The sequence below is a fragment of the Balaenoptera ricei genome, chromosome 7 (assembly GCF_028023285.1).
Source record: "Balaenoptera ricei isolate mBalRic1 chromosome 7, mBalRic1.hap2, whole genome shotgun sequence".
NCBI lineage: Eukaryota > Metazoa > Chordata > Mammalia > Artiodactyla > Balaenopteridae > Balaenoptera > Balaenoptera ricei.
This window is the reverse complement of record NC_082645.1, coordinates 118,937,733-118,958,145: the sequence shown is the minus strand read 5'-3', so window position 1 is coordinate 118,958,145 and position 20,413 is coordinate 118,937,733. Positions and strand designations below refer to the sequence as shown.

General features: G+C 47.8%; 1 protein-coding gene across 34 annotated transcripts in view; it reads right to left on the bottom strand.

The window, feature by feature from the left end:
- Positions 1–20,413, bottom strand: part of LRRFIP1 (LRR binding FLII interacting protein 1) — a 147,429-nt gene that overhangs the window by 26,018 nt on the left and 100,998 nt on the right. For 11 of the 34 annotated variants that reach the window (XM_059929042.1, XM_059929033.1, XM_059929037.1 and 8 more), the window contains 2 exons: positions 1,645–1,680; positions 769–894 (listed from right to left, as the gene is read on the bottom strand). In XM_059929042.1, coding sequence (XP_059785025.1) covers positions 769–894; positions 1,645–1,680 — 162 coding nt within the window. Of the gene's footprint in view, positions 1–768; positions 895–1,644; positions 1,681–10,548; positions 10,639–15,456; positions 15,523–16,666; positions 16,712–18,085; positions 18,164–20,279; positions 20,343–20,413 lie in introns of all 34 variants that reach the window. The other 23 variants (XM_059929041.1, XM_059929014.1, XM_059929022.1 and 20 more) reach the window with 8 other exon arrangements.

Sequence of the window (20,413 nt, the reverse complement as noted above, 5' to 3'; positions counted from 1 at the left end):
GGCTGGTTCCCTTTCACCAGTTTTCATTACGAGAAAGCTCGTCCGTAAATGAAGCCAAATCTGACCCGGAAGAGCCGAAGAGCCTCCCTGGCCTTGGTGCTCTCTCCAGAGGACACGAGGTCTGGTGACTCAGCCTTCCCTCTGCACAGTCTCCTTTTCAGATGCAACGCCCCTAGTTACTTTAACAAGCAGAGGCCCATTTCTCTGTCACGCACTCAGTGTTGAGGATGTAACAGAGAACAGTGTCCGCAGACCAGTGGGAGAAGGAAAAATCACTAAGATACCACGATGGGGTCTACGGAAGGCATATTACGCTTATTACAAAGGGAGAGGAAGGGCACGCTGCAGGCAGAGGGCGGGGGATGCGTGAAGGGCAGGGTGATACCGTCGGGAGCAGCGGGTAATCTGTGTCCAGCACCTTCCAACGCTGACGGCGGAATGTCCACTCCTGCTCTGTGCACAGAGGTGGTTGAGCGCCTCAGGGCAGCGTGGGGGGGGGGGGGGTCTCGCCCAGGTGTGGCCGGGGGGCTGAGGGATCCCAGCGCAGGCGTGCTGGCCCTACCCGGGCGGGGAAGTCAGGGGCGGCTCCCTGCAGGAACCAGAACCGGGCCGGGCCCTACTGTTACTAGAACACCAAGCTTAATGGGAGGGAGGGGAGACCAGACCGAGAAGAAAGAGCTGGAACTTTACAAATTAAATCCTTTTTTACTTGAAGACTGATTTTCACAGAAGGTTTCTCTCGGTCATGCGTTAAGCAGAGAGACTTACCTTGATTTCCCTAATGGAGGCCTCGGTGTCAATGGAGATGGAGGTGTCCCCGCTGCCCCTTCGAGAGGAAGTCCCACCCAGGGAGGCCAGTGTGGCTGCAGACAGGCCGGGCAGGCCTCGAGACCCCTACAAAGTGGCAAAGAGCAAGTGCGATTTCAGCCAAAACCAAAATTATTTCTCAGTCTACTATGATGGGACCTTTACTTGAGTTCAGTTTCCAAACTGGAAAATCTTCGGTGGGTTTATGGTGAGCAACAAAAAGAGGTTCGCCTCGAGGGGCCTTACGGATGCTCGGGGTTTGTCTGGATTAACTGTAAGCTCCATGGCTGGGCCCATCGTGAATTCCTTCACTGTTCTGCAGGTTTAACACACACACTGGAAGTGGCCCCCGCGGGGACCCCAGAGGTTGTGTGTTGCCTGGTGAGCCAGCCACTAGTCCTGTTCACCCCATGGTGAAATTCTTTATTAAAGATCAAGTAGGGCTTCCCTGGTGGTGCAGTGGTTGAGGGTCTGCCTGCCAATGCGGGGGACACGGGTTCGAGCCCTGGTCTGGGAGGATCCCACATGCCGCGGAGCAACTGGGCCCGTGAGCCACAACTACTGAGCCTGCGCGTCTGGAGCCTGTGCTCCGCAATAAGAGAGGCCGCGACAGTGAGAGGCCCGCACACCGCGATGAAGAGTGGCCCCCGCTTGCTGCAACTAGAGAAAGCCCTCGCACAGAAACGAAGACCCAACTCAGCCATAAATAAATAAATAAATTAATAATAATAAAAAAAAAGATCAAGCAATATATTTTCTTGTTAGTTTCATCCATAAATTTCGGGACCCTCGTGGTTTATAGATGACACAATATAAAGCTCTACAGAAATTCCTTACCTTCTCCGTGAAGTCTTTTTCTGGTCTCTCTTCAACCTGGAGAGGAAAATGGACAAATGTTAAATACTTAAAAGCATTAAATGGAAAATCTGGATTTAGGGGGTAAGATAATAATAAAATAAATCATCAGCTTCCTTTGTGATTTTAAACACTCCTTTGCCATGAGACTCTCAGATACGCTGGTGTCACAGCGGTGGCCCATGGGCAGCTCAGTGAGCCTGGTTGAATTTCGCCGTGTGGTTTTTCAACTTTCACAACTTCCACAGGAAGATGATTTGTGAATGAACTGAATCTGAACAGGATGACTTGACCAGTTTCTACGTGTGTGCAGGACACAGTGTGGGACAGGACAGGCACCAGCCTCGTTCACCCACCACGATTACTATGATCGGAACGTGAGAGTATGACCATGGTTCTGGGGGCTGGAAGATGCAACCACACAGAGTTGTAATTTTGACTATCACTAAACTTGGTCTCCAAAGCAAGAGAAAGCAGTGGAGCCAACTGCAGTTTTTCCACTGCTCCTGAGTAACTGAGTCAATGTGAAAATTCTAGTTTAAACATTTTGAGATATACACCCAGATGTGGGGAGCTGGCTAGGGGTGGGTGACGGTACAGGAGAATTTGCTGGGTGAAAAGGGGGACCCCAAGAATTTGGCTTTTCAAAATCTTTCCTGTTTGGACTGTCTCTGAATCCTCTCTTTTCCCTCCTGCAGGCAGGGGTCTCTGCGGGACCCCCAGCAGCCTGTAGAGCCCCAAGACAGCACATCTGCTTCAACCCTATGGGAGACCCTTGCCCTGTGAGGGTCTGTTGGGGTCAACAGTCTGAGGCTGCACTGGTGCTATTTCTTTCTTTGCTTAGCATCCAACGAAAGGCCAACTTTCTCTTTTCTTTTTTTTTGGCACATTGAGGGCTCCTTTCTGAAAGCCCATGGGAAAGGTCCCAGAGGGCGAGAGAACCCTGCACCAAGTTGTCTCCAGACTCTCTGGATTTTCCCATCATGCCTCCAATCCCACCTCCTGTAGCTCAGAGGTTCTTAAATTTGATGGCCAGGGAGTCAACTGACGATGCCCGTGACGGGTGGGATCACACCGTTGATTCAGGAGACCTCATGAGTGAGCTGGGACCCTGCGGTCACCCTTGACTGCTTACGCCACAGACCATCCAGACTGCAGGTGGACAAATCCTAACGGGTCTGGGTCCAAGGCCACCACAGCGCGGCTCACGAACAGGTCAACTGCCCACAACGTCGTCATGCACGGGGCGTGTGGGTGCAGGCGCTAAGCACAGGTCAGGATGCCGTAATGGCGGTGATTTCCTGTAAAGACGAGCACTTCCTCTCCTCTGCCCACCCTGGGCCCTTGCTGGGCTGGATGCTCACATCCTCACCATCCTGTACCCCACCAAGAAGGCTCACTGACTGCCACCTTCTCTCCTTCAGGCTCCTCGAACCTTCTTTGCAAGGGCAGGATGCCGGAAGTAACCGCTAGAATAGCACAGCAAACTGTGAGAGCTAATCAGCCGACCAAGGGGATCAGATGGAATCGTACAAAATACTTGATTAATTCAAAAGAAGGCAACTTCTGAAACCAGCTCTGAGCTCAGGAGAGTCAAGCTCAAGGGTCTTCTGCTTGACAGATCCAATTTGGCCCCCGGGTCTGGCTCCCAAATCCACTGCATCTGGTCTCACGCACCCAGCTCACATGTGGGTCTTCAGCAAGGACTTTCTACTCTCAGCTAACCAGTCTCCTTCTTGTCCTGAGGAGACGACATGAAGGAGCTGCAGCTCTCAGGCCAGCGGGGTGACCCGCGCTGGCCTCACTCCCAGCTTGCTAAATAAGCCCCTGGGCGGGTGGGGCTTTGGATTCTGGCGTTCCCTCCGCCCAGAGGACTCTCCTCTCCACTGGGCCACAGCCGGCTGGCCTCCAAGGACAGGAGATTTCCAGACACTCTTGGCCACGTGCATCCTTTTTCACTCTCGATGTGGCAGTCATAGCCCGTTAGATAAAGACAGCTCACTCACAACCATATCGCACACCATCTGCCATTTGTTGGCACGTGCGTTTAGTATGTGTAAACTTATATATTTTTTCAGATGTGCATGTCACACCAGCCTAACTAGATATTCTGGAACATCTGTAGATGGCCTACAATTGAGATGGTTCTCTCTCATCCTCCTTGGCAGAGCCCCAGGGAGCCCCGGACCGATGTTCTGAGTCATGAGGATGATTTTAGCATTTCAAGTGTGGGTCTCCTCTCCACTTGGGAATACAAAGATTCCTGAAATTTTCAAATAACGAAGGAAAAGCTAACTGTCTAGCACTTGCTCTGCTGCAGAATCCATTCATTAGATCTCCTGGACACAAGGCCTTTACTCCCTAGAACAAGTTAGTTTACAGAACAAATATTAATGAGATGAAAATAAAGAGGGTAATTTAACTGTTGGTGGAAAGGGAAGATTCAGTTGAACAGGCTATGAAGCTACCGTGAGAAGCTTGTTGCTGTTTTGCTCTGCAGTTTAAATACTGTCTTTCCTGACTGTTCATCAGCAACAGATAAATATTGCCTAGAGAAATGAAGCTCCAGAAATCCTATGTTCACCTACAGAGATATCCGTGCCCACAAAAGAAGGACCCCACTTTCTTTTTTGTAGTATTTCTTGTGAGAAAGACGAGAAGAACTATACACCAGACCCCAAAGCACTGGTTTCCTGGGGGCCTTTAGCATAGCTTTGTTCTGCATTGTCTCACCATAAACACAAACACTGCTTTTGTAATTTGCAAAACACCAAATAAGGGAGAAAAAACCCTAAAACCATAGCTTTCTCTTTAGTTTAAAGAAAGTTTAAAAGTAGTTTGAAAAAAGCCTTTGTTCTGAAATAGATAACGCACTCAGAATGTGAAAATTCAGGACATGTTTTTAAGTAGAGACCACGGAGGGAAAAATTAAGCGCTCAATGAGAGTTAGAGCCAATCTATGCTTGACTATTGTTTCCAATCTGTATTTTATGTATCAGGGTGACTGACGTTTGTCTGTTTTCTGAATGACAAGGGACATGTGTATTTGCCAGCCTTCCTGCAACCTAAGAAGTACGCGGAGCCCCATGGAGAGTGGTGCAGTTTTGGTTGGGGGAGGGATGGATTGGGAGTTCGGGATTAGCAGATGCAAACTATTATATATCGAATGGATAAACAACAAGGTCCTACTGTACAGCACAGGGAACTGAACTATATTTAATATCCTGTGATAAACCATAATGGAAAAGAATATGAAAAAGAATATATATATGTATAACAATCACTTTTCTGTACAGCAGAAATTAACACAACATTGTAAATCAACTATATTTCAATAAAACAGAAGGAAGGAAGAAAAGGAAAGAAGGAAGGCAAGGCAAGGAAGAGAAAGGGAGGGAGGGAGGGAGGGAGAAAAGCCGTGCAGCAGCATGGAGCCATTGCAGCCCCACCGGCTGCCACTAGATGGCAGCCTGTGTCGAGCGGAGTGGGACCGGCCCACGGAGCCTTGGTCGGGCAGGGCACCTCTCACTGCCCCTAACAAAGAACAGATAAGTAACCCTGACGGTGAGTTTAATTTGACATAAAGCACAGTACTTTACCTCTGAAAATAATATACAAAGAAACAGAATAGATGGAAGGGTTTTTAAACACTGTCGTTTCTGCTGCATGATGTGACCCAGGGCACGCCGTGGACCACACGTGCCCCAACACGCTGCAGCCCACGGCAGCACGGGACCCGGACGAGCCACGGGACCTCGTGGACATCGCCTTCTTATCCGAGGAAGGGCGGCAGCACCACAGATCTTGCAGCCTGTTAGCCTTCCTACTCTCATTTACTGAGCAATACTAAACGTTTTAGGTCAGTGTGAAAACTTTATAGTAACAGGCTTATGAAACATGCAAACCAGTATTTTATAATCACAATGGAGTGTATAAAAAGGCATCTTTTAAAACCTACGGGAGGTAGTCACTTCCAAAAAATTTCTGTGAACTTTTAAATTATGGCAACTCTTCCTTTCAAAAACAAACACTTAACGTAGCACGTTAAATATTTTATTAATTCCAACCTTCTAAAATCGTGTCTAAATGAGCATACTATTTAGGCTCACTTAAATATAATGTCTGGTGAGGTTTCCAACTCCAAGTTTTCCATATCACCATCTGGTTTGCCCACCTTCCTCGAGACAGAGTACAGTAGGTGGGCGTGGGAAGACCCTAGCAAAGGGGCCAGGGAGAAAGGGACTTTTCCTCGTGGTGCCCCAAGCCCCAGATGGGAAATGGGATCACGGAGGCAGTGTCATCACGGGGTCCCTCTCGAGAAACCAACTGACAGTACTGGACGCTGCTCAGAAAACACCCATTTTAAGGGTAATTTTCCTTCAGATACAAACAGCAGTGGAAGCTACCATTAGAATGGAAATTTCTGGTTTTAAGTCCGATAATATTGACCTCATCCTGAATGACTGGTCCTTGAACTCTTGTATTTATAATTCAAGACCTGTTTTTCCACCTGGTTCCTGCTTCCACCTCTTCACACGACACAAAACATGAGTCATTACAGTCTTTTGTTTTTCTAACTCAGATGGGGCTGAGATTCCTGTTCACCACCAATGCTTCTCTGAAAACACACTGGCACGTGAACCTGGGCGCCGCGCAGCACACCCCTGACCGGTGCTTCCGTGACCCGGCAGGTTCACCGGGTTCTGAGGCCTGATGACACAGCTGCGTCGGCCCCTCCAGGCGAGGCCCTCTGCCAGGCTCTCCTCCGGGCCTGGATTACCCAAACTCCCGAGTCCAGCTCCCTGGAAGTATCCTGCCTTCTTCCCTCGAGCCTGTGCTCTGAGTTCTATACTGTATTGCGCACATTTGCTGGGGTCTGCCTCTCCAGCCTGTGGGTCTGTGAGGGGAGCAGGTGTGTTTCTTCACCACTGCAGCCCTGTGCCTAGAATATTCGACAAACACTGGCTGAATGAACGGACCCCAACTTCCTTAAGAGGAAGATTCTGGAGAAGAAAATAGGGCTCACCTACAGAATGTGAAAAATGAGATGAGGTCCAACAGCATATGCCCTTCTGAGATGGGGCGGGCACCCTCTCTGCTCCCCACGAGGCTGGAGGACCCGGGGGGCGGGGCACACTTCGCGTCTTTGGATGCTGAGGTACCTTTATTTTCTCAAAGTGGGACAAGCTATCATTTCCCTCATTCTGGTTACTTTTGTTCTCGGACAGCGTTCCCCTCGCCCGCCCCCTGGGGCACCAGCCTACATCCCACACCCAGAGCCTCCCAGGGCTGCCCCTGCCCCAGTTCGTACTTCCTCCCCGGAGAGGCCCCTGCCCCCTGCCCTCACCCGTACCACCCCCTGGAACCATATTCCTGATGCATCACCAGGCGGGATCGTTCTCCCCGAGCCACAGTGGACAACACTCACAGCCCTGGAAAACTCGGCCAGGAGAAGCAGGTTATCAACCCAAATCTTTTCTTGTTTTTGTTTTTCAAGCATATCATTACTCGTCTTTCCAGGTGGAGTTCAGGAAGTCTACGTGCCTGGCCAGGTGTCCCCAGCCCGGAATGAGAGCTGTGACATCTTAACCCGGGTCTTGGAACTCCCTGCCCGCTTCCTGCTCTGCGTCCTTCTGAGAGGCCAGGCGGGGAGGGTCACTCACCCCGCGGGCCTCTCCCTGGGCACCGCCTGTCCCTGCAGCTCCTCCCTCCCAGGCAGGAGGACCAGGGGAGTCTGAGCACAAGCTTCCTGGCCTCTTTGCAATCAACAAGGCCAAATGCATCCACTTACACTGTTCGTCTCGCAAGCCCAAAATGCAAATTCCCAGCCCTTTCCAGGGGTGTGACTGTCCAGGCTCAGAAGACAGAAACGGGGCAGATTCCGTGGAAGAGGACTGAGGTTTGGAAGCACAGAGGAGAGGGTTCACTCCGCTCCGTCCTCCAGACTCTCCGCAGAGGCCAGGAGTGCTGCCCACGTTCCATCCTTCAGAGGACCGGGAGCCACTATAACCGCGTGGAAGTGCCCTGCGCGGTACACAGGTGCCTCTGCCTCCTGAGGGCCACACCCAGAGGCGTCCTCAGCTCTTGACGCCCCACACCCGCGTGAGGTGCCCGGATGCTGACCTCTGCTCACTAACCGCGCCACCCTGAGTCAGTCGACCGTTGTAAATGAGCAGCTGACTCAGGGGAGAAAGGAGGTGGAACCGGTGACCTGTGTGTAATGAACTGAAAAATCAGCTCAGGCAAGTCCCTGAGAGTCTTGCAAACCCAGGGCTCTCAAGGGACCAAGGGAGGGTGGGGAGGTCTTGCCGGGCCCCCCAGTTACCAAGAGACCCCCGCCTCTCGTCCTCAGGCCCCAGGGACACGGGCACGATGCACGTTCACCCCTCGTGTCCACTAAACCCATTTTGTGGGAGTAAACTGTTGTCAGATTTAGGAAGCAGATGACAGAGGAATTCATATCTGGTTTCAGTCTCTTCCGTCCGGGGAACTAGACTGCGTTTCTATGCTGTGACTTCATCCTGATGCCGGAATAAACCCAAAGACGTCAGACCATCACGGGCCCACAGTTCCCTGCTTCGCTTGAGCTGCGCCAGGCAGGGAGCCCAGGAGGGGTCAGGCCTCAGCTTCTTCTGACCACCGTGAACTTCCATGTTCCCCAAAGTGGGTGCCAGAGAGCGAGCATTACGCCTGAGGACGAGGGCTCTCCACGTCGGATCTATCGTGGGAAAACGCCGATGACGTGCGTCGGGAACACACAAGCAAGGGCCTGAAGGCGGAGGCAGGCAGGCAGGGCCGCGCAGGCGGGGGCTGCTGACCTCGGAGCAGGGATCCCTCAGCTCACAAACGCTGCGCTTCAGTCCCGTCTGCTACGTGCAGAAGAAGCGACTCGCCAGGTTTTGAACACTGAACGTACGTGATATGGAACAGCTGGATATCTTACTGCCCCTGCTTGACTGGTCCTGGCTGGAGCAGTAAGCAGTGGGCTTTGGGGGGTGTCCGTCACCCCACATTTCCTGCCCCACCTGAGCGCGGTCAGGAAGCGGCTTCTCCTATTCCCCTCACTGCTGGGGGGCGAGGGGGCAGCTTTCAATTCCACAGAGAAACAGGCTCTCTTGTTCTAATACTCCCCTGCCTCATCTATCTTTTGTTTTCTTACCCTCGATGTGTAAATGGAGGAGAGAACATTTCTCTACTAGCAGGAAAGCATCAGGGCAAGCCCAGTGACGAATGGCTCTGGCCTTGGCCTTGGAGTCAGGGAAAGCAGGGCAGGCGTGTGGGGGACTGAGGCCCCCGATTCAGCAATACAGGCTCAGTCTGCAAAAGGGATCCATCCCTTTGTTTGCGTCGTCAGAAGAAGCAGATGTCTGCATTTGGTGTGAAGACTCCTGGCTTTAAAAGGCTGCATCTAATTTACAAAACAAATCAGCAGCACCCCATGGGTGCATGTGTGCAAGTGGGCGACTCAGCCCCACGGCCTCTTCTCTGATGACCAGGAACACTTCCTGAATTTTAGACATCGATGCGTCTAACTGTGGTGTTGTGTAAGTGAGTTACAAACCACAGTCAAGCTCCAAGTTCAACTTTGCCCATCTTCACCTTCTTCTCCCCAGGGTCTATGAGGGGGGGTCCTGGCCCTCGGTGCGGCAGCCCCCGTGGTGCAGCGCTGGCATGCACACCGCTCGGCACACAGCCCAGGCCCTGTCCACTGAACGTCCTTCCCTGGTCCTTGTGTCAGCCCCCCATCCCAAATGTCCCCCGGGCAGATGTGCCCTGCCAATCCCTTACGGTCAAGAGAACAATACAGTTGCCTCATACAAAGCATCAGATGCGGTGAAATTGTCTAAAATTCCAAAGACCATGGGGAAAACACACAATAATGAGACTTAAATGATGGAGACTAGGTAGCAGGACCCCTTCTTTTCGGAAGCAGAGCTTGGGTCATCTCAGGCCGGGTGACAAACAGGAGAGCAGCTCTGTCGTTTGTTTCACAGGCACTGAACAGAGGACCAACGGGACAGTGGGGGATGGAATAGAGCTAGGGGTGCTGTGGCACTCGCAGGCCGGTACTTTATCCTAAAACACCGCTGGGCTCCAATAACAGATAACGTTCCAAACAAAACGTTTAAAAGTGAACCCTTCAATCTAAAAGAATGGTACAAATGAACTTACTTACAAAACAGAAATCGAGTCACAGATGCAGAAAACAAACTTATGGTTACCGGGGGGAAAGCGGGGGGAGGAGGAGGAGGGATAAATTGGGAGATTGGGACTGACATATACACACTACTATATATAAAATAGATATCTAATAAGGACCTACTGTGTAGCACAGGGAACTCTTCTCAATACTCTGTAATGGCCTATATGGAAAAAGAATCTAAAAAAGAGTGGATACCTGTATATGTATAACTGATTCACTTTGCTGTACATCTAAAACACAACACTGTAAATCAACTATACCCCAATTTAAAAAAAATAAGTTAACTGGGACAAATACAAAAAAAGCCTTCAAATTTTTAAATCATAAAAACAACACATCCAGGCACATGGCGACATTTCTCCCGCACTGCGCAAAGTTCCCTCCTCCCAGCGAGACCCCCATCTCTTATGCGCTGTCAGCAGCTTCCTAGACGGTCCTTGACAAACTGAGCAGTGCAATTCTGATCTCACTGAATAGTCATTTTCTAAATTTGGAAGCATCTTCCCCGATCCTGTTTTTGCTTAGACCTGAAATAAATCATGGAAAGCCTTCCTACTTTCTCCCGGTCCAGGCGTTTGGAGGTGGAGGGGTCTTCTTAGGCGACAGAGGAGTGAAGGGTCCAAGGGGAGGGGGAGGGAGGAAGGAAGGAAGTGGACAGCAGCAAGAGCGAGAGGCCCACTCACCACTGGGCTGGCCCGCGCCGAGCTGGCTCTCGAGGAGGTGCGCGAGCTGGACTTGAAGTGGCCGCCGTGCTCCGAGGGCTGCCCACCCAGCTGGCCGCGGGACACGCAGACAGAAACAAAGGAACAGGTCAGCGAAGATGCAAGGAGAACGGAGGCCACGAGACAAAGGCTCCGGTTAGCTGTGAGGTCAGCCAGGCGCAGCCCAGAAAGGAAGGAGAGGTTAGTGCGGCCGGTGGCCGGCCCTGGGAAAGGAGGCTGGGTCTTCCCAGCACATCAGACATGTGGCCACTCAGAACACAAAACTTAATCACACTATCAAAAGAACACAGCATTCTTGGTTAGTAGGAAGAAAGTAACACAGAGCATCTGTTCAGCTGGGGTGTGGAGGACACCTAGTTTCTGTGCAGAAAAGCCTCCACGACGAGGAAGAGACAGGTCTTGAGAACGTGAGCTGCCTGCCAGCACAGAACCTGAAGAGCGGGACGAGGCGGGGCTGGCTTTGGGGCAATGCAAAAGTGTGCTTCTCTACTATCTTTGCAAGTGAATACAAAATAAGATTTAGGGTTAACACAAAATCAGGCAAGGCTTTTTAAAGTGCCACAGGACCTTCTATTTGGGGGCCTGCGTGTACATCTGTCTGTCTACCCATCTACCTAAACTTTCTCTCTTCTAGTAAAGAAAACACCAGCAACTCGTGTATCTGGAGGCTATGCCCTCTTAACTTTGATTTGTATTCACATTTGTTATAGCCCTAAATGCATGTTCAGTTTAACAACAATAACAACAACAAAATCTAACCTTCCTATATGTGTACATATAACCCACATCCCCTTCCTCTTGCATCTCCCTCCCACCCTCCCTATCCCACCCTTCTAGGTGGTCACAAAGCACCGAGCTGATCTCCCTGTGCTATGCGGCTGCTTCCCACTGGCTATCTATTTTTCATTTGGTAGTGCATATATGTTCATGCCACTCTCTCACTTCGTCCCAGCTTCCCCTTAAGCCTGCCCCGTGTCCTCAAGTCCATTCTCTACATCTGCGTCTTTATTCCTGTCCTGCCCCTAGGTTCATCAGAACCCTTTTTTTTTTTACATTCCATACATATGCGTTAGCATATGGTATTTGTTTTTCTCTTTCTGACTTACTTCACTCTGTATGATAGACTCTAAGTCCATCCACCTCACTACAAGTCACTTTGCTATACAGCAGAATCTAACACAACGTTGTAAAGCAATTATACTCCAATAAAGATGTTTTAAAAAAAATATGTACATATCTGAAAAAAATCATAAAATAAAAGCACTTCATGAGACCTTAAAAAAAAAAAATCTTACCTTCCTCTTGAACAAGGCAGGGCGGGGGGGAGGGGGTGAGGGGAGGCGGAACTTGAACACCATTTAGGACCACAGACACTGGCAGACTGAGAAGCTGGTCTGAGAGGCCTGTGCTGACTGTCCTCTCCCCGCCCCCAGGCCCCCTGGAGACCCGCGGGCATCATTCCTACTGCAAATTATATGGGGCCACAAAACTTCAGGGGCGCTCGTGATCCTTATCGTAAATACCATCGTTTAGTTTGCCTGTTTTTCCACCAGAGTGGAATTCCCCAGGGCAGAGTCTGTGTCTATTTTGTTCCCTGCTGAATCCCCAGCGACCAGACGAGGCCTGGCACACAGTAGGTACTTGAGAAATACTTGTTGAATGAATCATTTCAAGTTTAGGCTGTAAATAGCCTTGGTCAAGATGAGCAAATTCCCCAGACCCATCTTGCCTGGACTCATTCCTATGTTGGATAAATATTTATTGTGTATTTACACTTAGGTGCAAGATGCTATTTCAGATGCACAGATAATACAGCTGTACATACACTGTGTGTAAGAATCACTGCCACGTATGGCACATGCAAGAAATCTACCAGCATTACTAGCCTCACCTTTTAGCTTTATTTTTCAAAATAGAGGAAAACACCTAACGTCAGCACTTTAAAGCAGAAGTATTTCGCCTTTGGGTTTGCTGATACAAGAGAGAGGAAAACTTCCCCCTGTAGACAAATCCTACTGTATCCTATGTCATTCGAGTCCTGGTTTACGGTGCTGAGATATGACAGATGGTTGTTAATACGGTTTATCTCTGACCCAAGTTTCCCCAACTCCTGAGTCTCAAATCATCTGATCTGACTTGATCATGTGGAAAAGAATAAGCGTAAAGTCTGTGTCACTGTGGTCCATGTGGCACCTTTGGAGTCGCCCATACTTTGGAGTCAGTGTGGCTAATGTGGACTGAAGTATGTTATTCAACAGCAAGATCTGAGTCCAGGGTCCATCTCTTATCGGCCATGAGACCTTGCGAAAGTTACATATCTTGTCATCTATGTCATGAAGTAGAGACACTGACCACACAGGTTCTGAGGATTATGCAAGAGAATACAAGCTGGGCTTTTCTCAAGCTGTCACTTTCTACTAGAAACAACTTTCACGGCTCCTGGACCAGGTGGCATCGGTGGTGATGACCGCTTCCCAGAGGGTCAGAACTAAGAAGGTCACTTCACACACGGCCAAGAGTCCTTCCTACAGCATGCACACAGCTTACTAATGGTAAGGAAGGTACAGACTAGAAAGGTTTTGAAGCAAAACCGTTCTACTTTCAAGAACTAGTCATTTAATCATTTAACTGTAATTGTAATTAGTCCTTTAATTGTAAACACATACTGTGTCTGAGGCTAATTTCTTGGGAGAATGGAGATGGGGACAAGTCTCTGAAAGTGGGCTCAGGACTGTCTTGGGCAGGCCTGGGGTCAGCCTGGACTCAGCTCACAGTACTACAGGTCAGGACAGGAGGGACCCCCAAGGCGCAGTGTCCTCACATTTTTGTATGTGTATTTGTCAGCGGCCACAGCTCCTAGCTGCACAGAGAGCCTGGGGAGACAGCATTCCTGGGCGTGGGGAACTCCGCATCCCCGTGCAGGGCTATCCTGAGGGCTGGGGGTGGGGCGGAGATGGGAAAGGATGAGGGGTCAGTGAACCTTCCCTCCCACTAGGCCTGCTGATCTGTGGCTGGCACACAGCTGATGGCCCAGAGATCTCTTCTGAGGGATTTTACCCCGGGGTTCAATTTGTCCCATTTAATCCAGCAAACGCATGCTGTGTGCTCCTTCTGCAAGAGAGTGCAGTGTTAGGTGCAGAAAAAAAATGTCTTTTGATTCTCTTTTATTTCTTCGGCCTGGTGTGAGACCAGGGACGTGAGCCCTATTTTAGGCATTCTGCTGTCGGGACAAGAAGACCTTTTACTTCCTAACTCCCTAAAGCCATACCGCCCAGGCAGTTCCTACAGGAGGGTTTAAAGCACCAAATAACTGCTACACAAAAGAGCAATCAGCGATGCCTGTCACAGTGCCCCGAAGGTCAGGAATCAGCTACTTGAAAAAGTCCATCTACAGAGGCAACATGTAAAGAGAATCTATGAGACGTACATCCCGCCAGACATCAGAATTTCTGCTTTGGTGCCTGGGAAGACCCATTCTCTTAAAGAATTAGGCTGCTGCCTCTTACTGATAAAAGAAAATCATTTAGTTGCATTTTATCCGTCCTATAGGCCTGAGCTATTTCATCCATTAGGTATGGTTTATGAGCTTTTTAAGGGCCTACAAAAATATTTAAGAACTGGGAAAAAGACTTAATATAGCGGGTTCCACTGCATTAAAATTTTATGCAATATAAAATTGTTCAATGCAAGTGTTCAATTAGATGTCAACAAAAACTCATGCTACGTGGGACTGACACATACACACCACTACGCATAAAAGAGATAAGTAATAAGGACCTACTGTATAGCACAGAGAACTCTGCTCAATACTCTGTAATGGCCTATATGGGAAAAGAATCTAAAAAAGAGTGGACATGTGTATAACTGATTCACTTTGCTGTACACCTAAAACTAACACAACACTGTAAACCAACTATACCCCAATAAAAATTTTTAAAAACTCATGTAACATCAATTATTGTAATTAATATTTATAAAAACTACATTCTGAAGAAAACTGTAGGCTACCCTGGCTTACTTCATAAGAATTCCTGAATATTCATGACTGGAGAAATACAATAAATCATAAAGCTGGATCATTTAGCCAATTAATTAAGTAGTCAATTACTTCCAAAAGCAAAATTATAAAAGCACTTTCAAGTATTTCTTAAGCCATCATAGTTCATGTGGGACGTGGATGCATCTTTCTAGGATTTGTGCAGGAGCCTCAGGATGCAGAAGCATCTGCCCCTGGGGAGGGCTGACTGGGTCCAACGCCCAGTTTCAACTGGTCCTCAGGACAGGTCAACCAGTTTCCTCACTTCCATGGGCTGATCCCATTTTGTCTACCTTTATCCTTCACTCATTCACTCGTCTTTTTCATTCAACAAGTATTTCTTGTACAACTACTGCACCTTTATTGAGAAACCCTATCACTTCAAATCCTTCAAAGAGGTGAAAAGACAACAAAATAAAAAAAGGAAATTCCTTATGGGTAATATTCTAGTCCTTAAATTTGTTCATCTTCCTCGATCATTCAGAGGTGAGAATAATTTGTGGCCTGTTGAATTCCCTTTTGACTCTTTGACTCCTTTTATTATTATAAGATCACTTCATCCCTTGTTGCAGGGAAAGAGCAGATGAAACTCAATTAAGATGACTCTTTCTCCCTTTGACCTCAACATAAACTGATGAGTGAGGACATTAAACTAACCACCAAAGGCTATATGACTTATGTTATCCATGACCCTTATTACCATGGAAAACTGGGATGAGACAGTGTTTCCTCCCTATGACTCTGGTTAGTTATCTCCCAGGGCTGAAGCTGTGCTGAGAGAGTCACCCCAGGGTCATGCAGCAGAAAGCTCGGGAAACACGAAAGTGCCTTACAGCGTGGGAACCGCAGGCACTGCTCCGCCGAGCCCCACCGAGACTGCTCTCATCCGACACAGACGCCTGTGACGAAAACAGACTGTCAGGACAGGGCACCTTTCCTCTCTCCATCGGCACGCAGGAAACACTGAAATGTAAGCTAAGGAAGAGTGACACATGCCAGGAACACGTCCTGAAAAACATCACGATGGAAGACATGCAAGAAAGGCTCAAAACCACCTCCACAGGCAAAGACTGTGCAGCAAAAAAACAGGGTCGTGCAGAAGTCCAAGAGAGAGAAGTTTTAGTTGCTGTCAACCAACTGGCATGCAATGGAATCTCCAATAGATCCTTTAAATCTATGACTCTGAAAAATATTCCTTGCTAAGTAAAAACTTGTTAATCTAGATTTAATACGAGCAGATAGTTCAAATATCCTGAGTTTTCTCATGGCATCCTCACAGTTGATGCTTAGAAAGTTACTCCAATATGAAGTGACTGTGTAATAAAAATAGCATGTTGATTATAGCTCAATTATTTTAAAATTCTTTAAGAACTGCTAACTAGAGAACAAAACATTTCATTAACTTGAAAATCCTATGTAATTAATCACTGAGGGTAAATAGGAACTTAACAATACCATGAATGGAACTTTAATTTTCCCTATTTCTCCTTGAGGACACAGCGGGTTTGCTGGACCAGTTATACATCTAATTCGTAAGTGTGCAATCTGATGGAAATTCAGAAAGTTATTAACAATAAGAGTATAGCTACTTTGAATACTTAAGTTTCCTGCAGGGCATAAGTACCTAGTATTTAAAACTGGAAATTTCCAAGATAATATAACATAATGTATTAATATCTGTTAAGGTTACCAAAGCAATAAAAAGCTATCTTTCTTTTTGCCAATAGATTGAGTAAATGTTGCCAATACTTTATTCCTGCCTAACAATCCTATACAAACACGTGTCTTCCCCAGCTATTGTCAACTGTCAGGAGAAATAAACCCCAGATCTGGCCAAGGAGGGCTGCAAGTGTTAAGCTCCACATAAAGGGGTAAATCACCCCCCAGAAGGGCTGCAAACAGGTAAGTCCAATGCACTCAGAGCAGGTGTTCGGTGGGGGAGGGGCGCGCATGCGCGCTGAGGGCCGGAGGGGGGGTTAGTCGGAGGGTGGGGATGGGTGGAGGGGGCAGGAGCGGGCAAGGGGTTGTGGGAAGCACACGCACCCGGTAACTCCCAGCCGGCCGGGCAGCGCCGTACATATAGGAGGGCTGGAGGATGAAAGCAAATGGCAGGTTTTTAAACCCTTGAAAAAAACAGCAACAAATAATAGTGACAAGGTAATCATGGTGCTTTTGGTGATCATGACAGCCAAGTTATTGTACGACTGTTAGAAGGAAAAGAAGTCCACAAAGGCACCATGCCTTCAATAACTCTGACAGATGGAAATCCACATTTACAAGAAAAATAAACATGAGGTGATTTTTAACTTTAAAAATAGTGAACTTCCCCAGAACCTCTGAAATATGTCTATTTTCTGGGCATCTCTTTTCAGGCATTCCTAGAAAAAAGGGTCGGGGAGCGAGACAGAATGGTGAAAACGTCAACGACACCAGCAAGAGCCCAAACCCACGACTCAAAATCCCAGGTGAAGAAAGCACTTGGGGGTGTTAATACACAGACTTCCCCACAGAACGGTGCGGCAGGAATGGCCTGTTTGCTTCTATCAGAGGATCCCAGCCAACAGCCTCCAAGATACAAAGGAGCTGTAGGGGGGCTTCAGATGCCCAGGGCTGGCACGCCTCTGGCACAGGGGAACCCACACCCGAACAGAGACGGAGCCTATGCGGTGTGTGCTGGAACACAAGGGCAGCTCGCTGGTGTGACCTGAGCCTCACCTCCGAATAGCATTATAACCTGTTTACCGGCAGAGGCCACGGAGAGCCCAGGGCAGGGGGCCCACGAGCTGGTCAGGGAACATGCAGGAACAGGGATGAATCACTCAGCAATGCAAGGGACAGGACGATGCAGGGAGATGGCAGTTCAACCTCCATAACGTGATGTGTTCTTGGAGCTCGGCCTCCGACCTCGTCCTAGGAGAACAGGACTCCTATACCTGGAGCTAAAAAGGGCAAGCACCTCGGGGACGGCCTTGTACAAACAGGAAACACAGCGGAGAGCGAGTCAGAGAAATAACGCCGTTCTCCCCACTTTCCAAGACGGAGGAGTTAGATTATGCACAAAAGCCTTCCAAATTGCTTCCTGGATACATTTACAGGAGAAAAATGTTTTTTTAAAAAAACAAAGGAAACCCCAAATGGGGAACAATTGCTGGAAAAGGAGGAGAGACCCAAGAGACCAATTTTTTGGACTTGAGCTTTTGAAAATATACATTTAATAGAGCCTCCTTTTTCCTAAACTCCTTTTTAAAAAAAAATATAAGGTCTTAAATTATTTTTGATTTGCTTTAAAAGGATGAGAAAAGTCTTAGCCAGTTACTCAAGCCAATTGAAACATCTACTAAGCTTTGCTCTTTGGACTTCACATGGAGGAGGTTGAAGCATCCACGTCCATTTAATCAGCAAGTCAAGTGACAGCAGAAGGAAAGAAGAGGGAAGAATGATGTGAAAAGGAGGAGGACAGACCCGGTTTCCATTCTGGGCAGACAGGGGTTTGGGAGCAAGGCCACGACTGAGAAGCCCGAAGTCGGAGCAGGAAAGTCCCTGTAATCAGAGAAAACGGGCCGGAGGGGAAAAAGGCTCACAGCTTCATTTCATCTCAAAGGCATCATCAATTTACATGAAACTGACTTCTGCAACAAGATCGGTAAAAGACATGCACTTGTGGGGAAGAGAGAATGAGGGGAAGGAAATAAAGACAGTCCAGTTAACTAACAAAACTATTACCTGGGACTAAATTAGGACTTGTGAGTCTACACACAGGCAAAAACAGGTTTCATTAATTTGAACTGATAGCAAGGTCAGTGGGGTTTTGAAGGTCTTTCTAATGCAGATTCTAATTTTTACAGTTTGGTGGGAAAAACTCAAAATCAGGAATTTGCAGAGATAGTAACCTCTATTCTATGTAATAAAATATTTCATTGGAGATGATCTCGGGCTTGGTTAGGTATTTACACAATGCACATGTGTTCAGGATTCATAGAAGACATGACAGATTCAGTGGTACATTTCTGAGACCAACAGTCTATACGAGATTTCTGGGGAATACTACTATATAAATTAGCGGTTTCCCCAAATAAAATGTTCTATCCACATTAAAGGACCCTTGAAGAGGAGGCTAGCTGCTTCAGATTTCCATGTCAGCAGTATTCTACTGATCACACAAACCCAGGGCAGCCCTTGAAGGGGATGAAGTAGTTCTGTTGAGGTAACTTGGTGGCACCCTAAGACATTTCCCCATCCTTTCGAGATCCCGTAACTTGTGCCTCTTGTTCCTATGCCTTGGATCAGGTGCACCAGAATGACCTGAGGGGCAGGCAAGTGGAATCCTGGGGTGGGCAGGGAGAAAGTTTCTAATATTTGAACACAAACCCTGAAACTTGTTCCAGTGGTTGGGAGAATGCCCTGGGTAGAAGCCACTTTGTCAATTAATTTTGGTGAATAATTCACATCCAAGTATTAGATAACTAACACCATGTTCTACTTTACAGAAAGTATCTAAGCTTGGAAGTAAAGTTTTCTGAATGACGAAGTGCTCTTTTCAACAGCAAAATCTCCCGCTGAATTAAGAAAATGCACATGGTACACAAAAAACTCAAGGCGTCAAAACCTACCAATCCTTTGGTGCTTACAGTTGATCTTATATTCAGTCAGAATTCACACACTAGGGGAAGGAAGGGTTGGAGTATTTGTTATTATGGGGGGCAGCGGTGGGAGTTTGGGAAGAGGGAGGAGCTTTGGCAATGTCTGGAGCGCCCCCTTCCGCCCTCCCCATGCAGCAGGAGTAGAAAGTTGGGGGCGGGGATGAGGCACGACAGGGGTGAGGACAAAGCAAGGACTAGGAGTTAGACTACTGTGGCTCTACCTGGTTAGTTTCTATTTATTCTTTCTTTTCCCCTATGTATTCTTTAAGATTCAGTTGACATTCTTTGTTATGACACTTCCTGGCAAAATCAGTTTCTGCACTAGTGTGAGGGGCGGTGGGGGGGGGGGGGTCTGTCTACTGTTTTAGAAGTAAATGCTTCCAGAGGACCTAACTCACCTGCTTGTCTCTGTGACTTTCCTACCTAAACTAGTTCCCTAATGTTTGCTGAGTGAATACAAATCTCACCTAGGTAGGATAAACAAGCCTTACCTATTAGGGCTCTTAAATAATTGAGAAATATTTGCCTATCAAGATTGGTGTATGTTCTTAAAGTATGGGAAGGAATGTTATTGTGTGGACCTTTGGATTTGATTTGATTTTCATTCCAAGTCTATCCCATCCTTGTGAAACTGCCCCAAGTATGCATGTACCCTGCAAAGTAATTCTGCTTTCAAGAATGCTCAAGGAAAGAATTTCAGGGCTTTCTTCTTTCCCTTTTGATTAATCCCAACTACCAGACAGCCACACACTTTCTTTCACCGTACCTAATTCAACACCACAATTTGTATTCAAACATTTGAATCTGAATTCAAATGCAAGAGAGTGGGCTAAATCTGAATTAAACATATCATGTTAATTACCACCCCAAAATGGACTTTAACAGTTATCCAAATGAGACTTAATAAAATAGACATTCGAAGAGAAAAGAGAGTGGAATTTACACATACAGGATTGCATGCTACAAAACCTGTAGTTTCTGCAGAGAGGATGTGAAAGATTTAAATGGAAACCAACCAAGGTGTCCTCTCTGGATGATGACAAAGTAGAGAATCTGCTGTCACCGCCGTAGCTGGAATTCTGAGCAGCAAAGAAGACAAGGTAAGTGATGAGCACTTCCTTACTCTCCCCAAAGCACCACATGTCCCGGT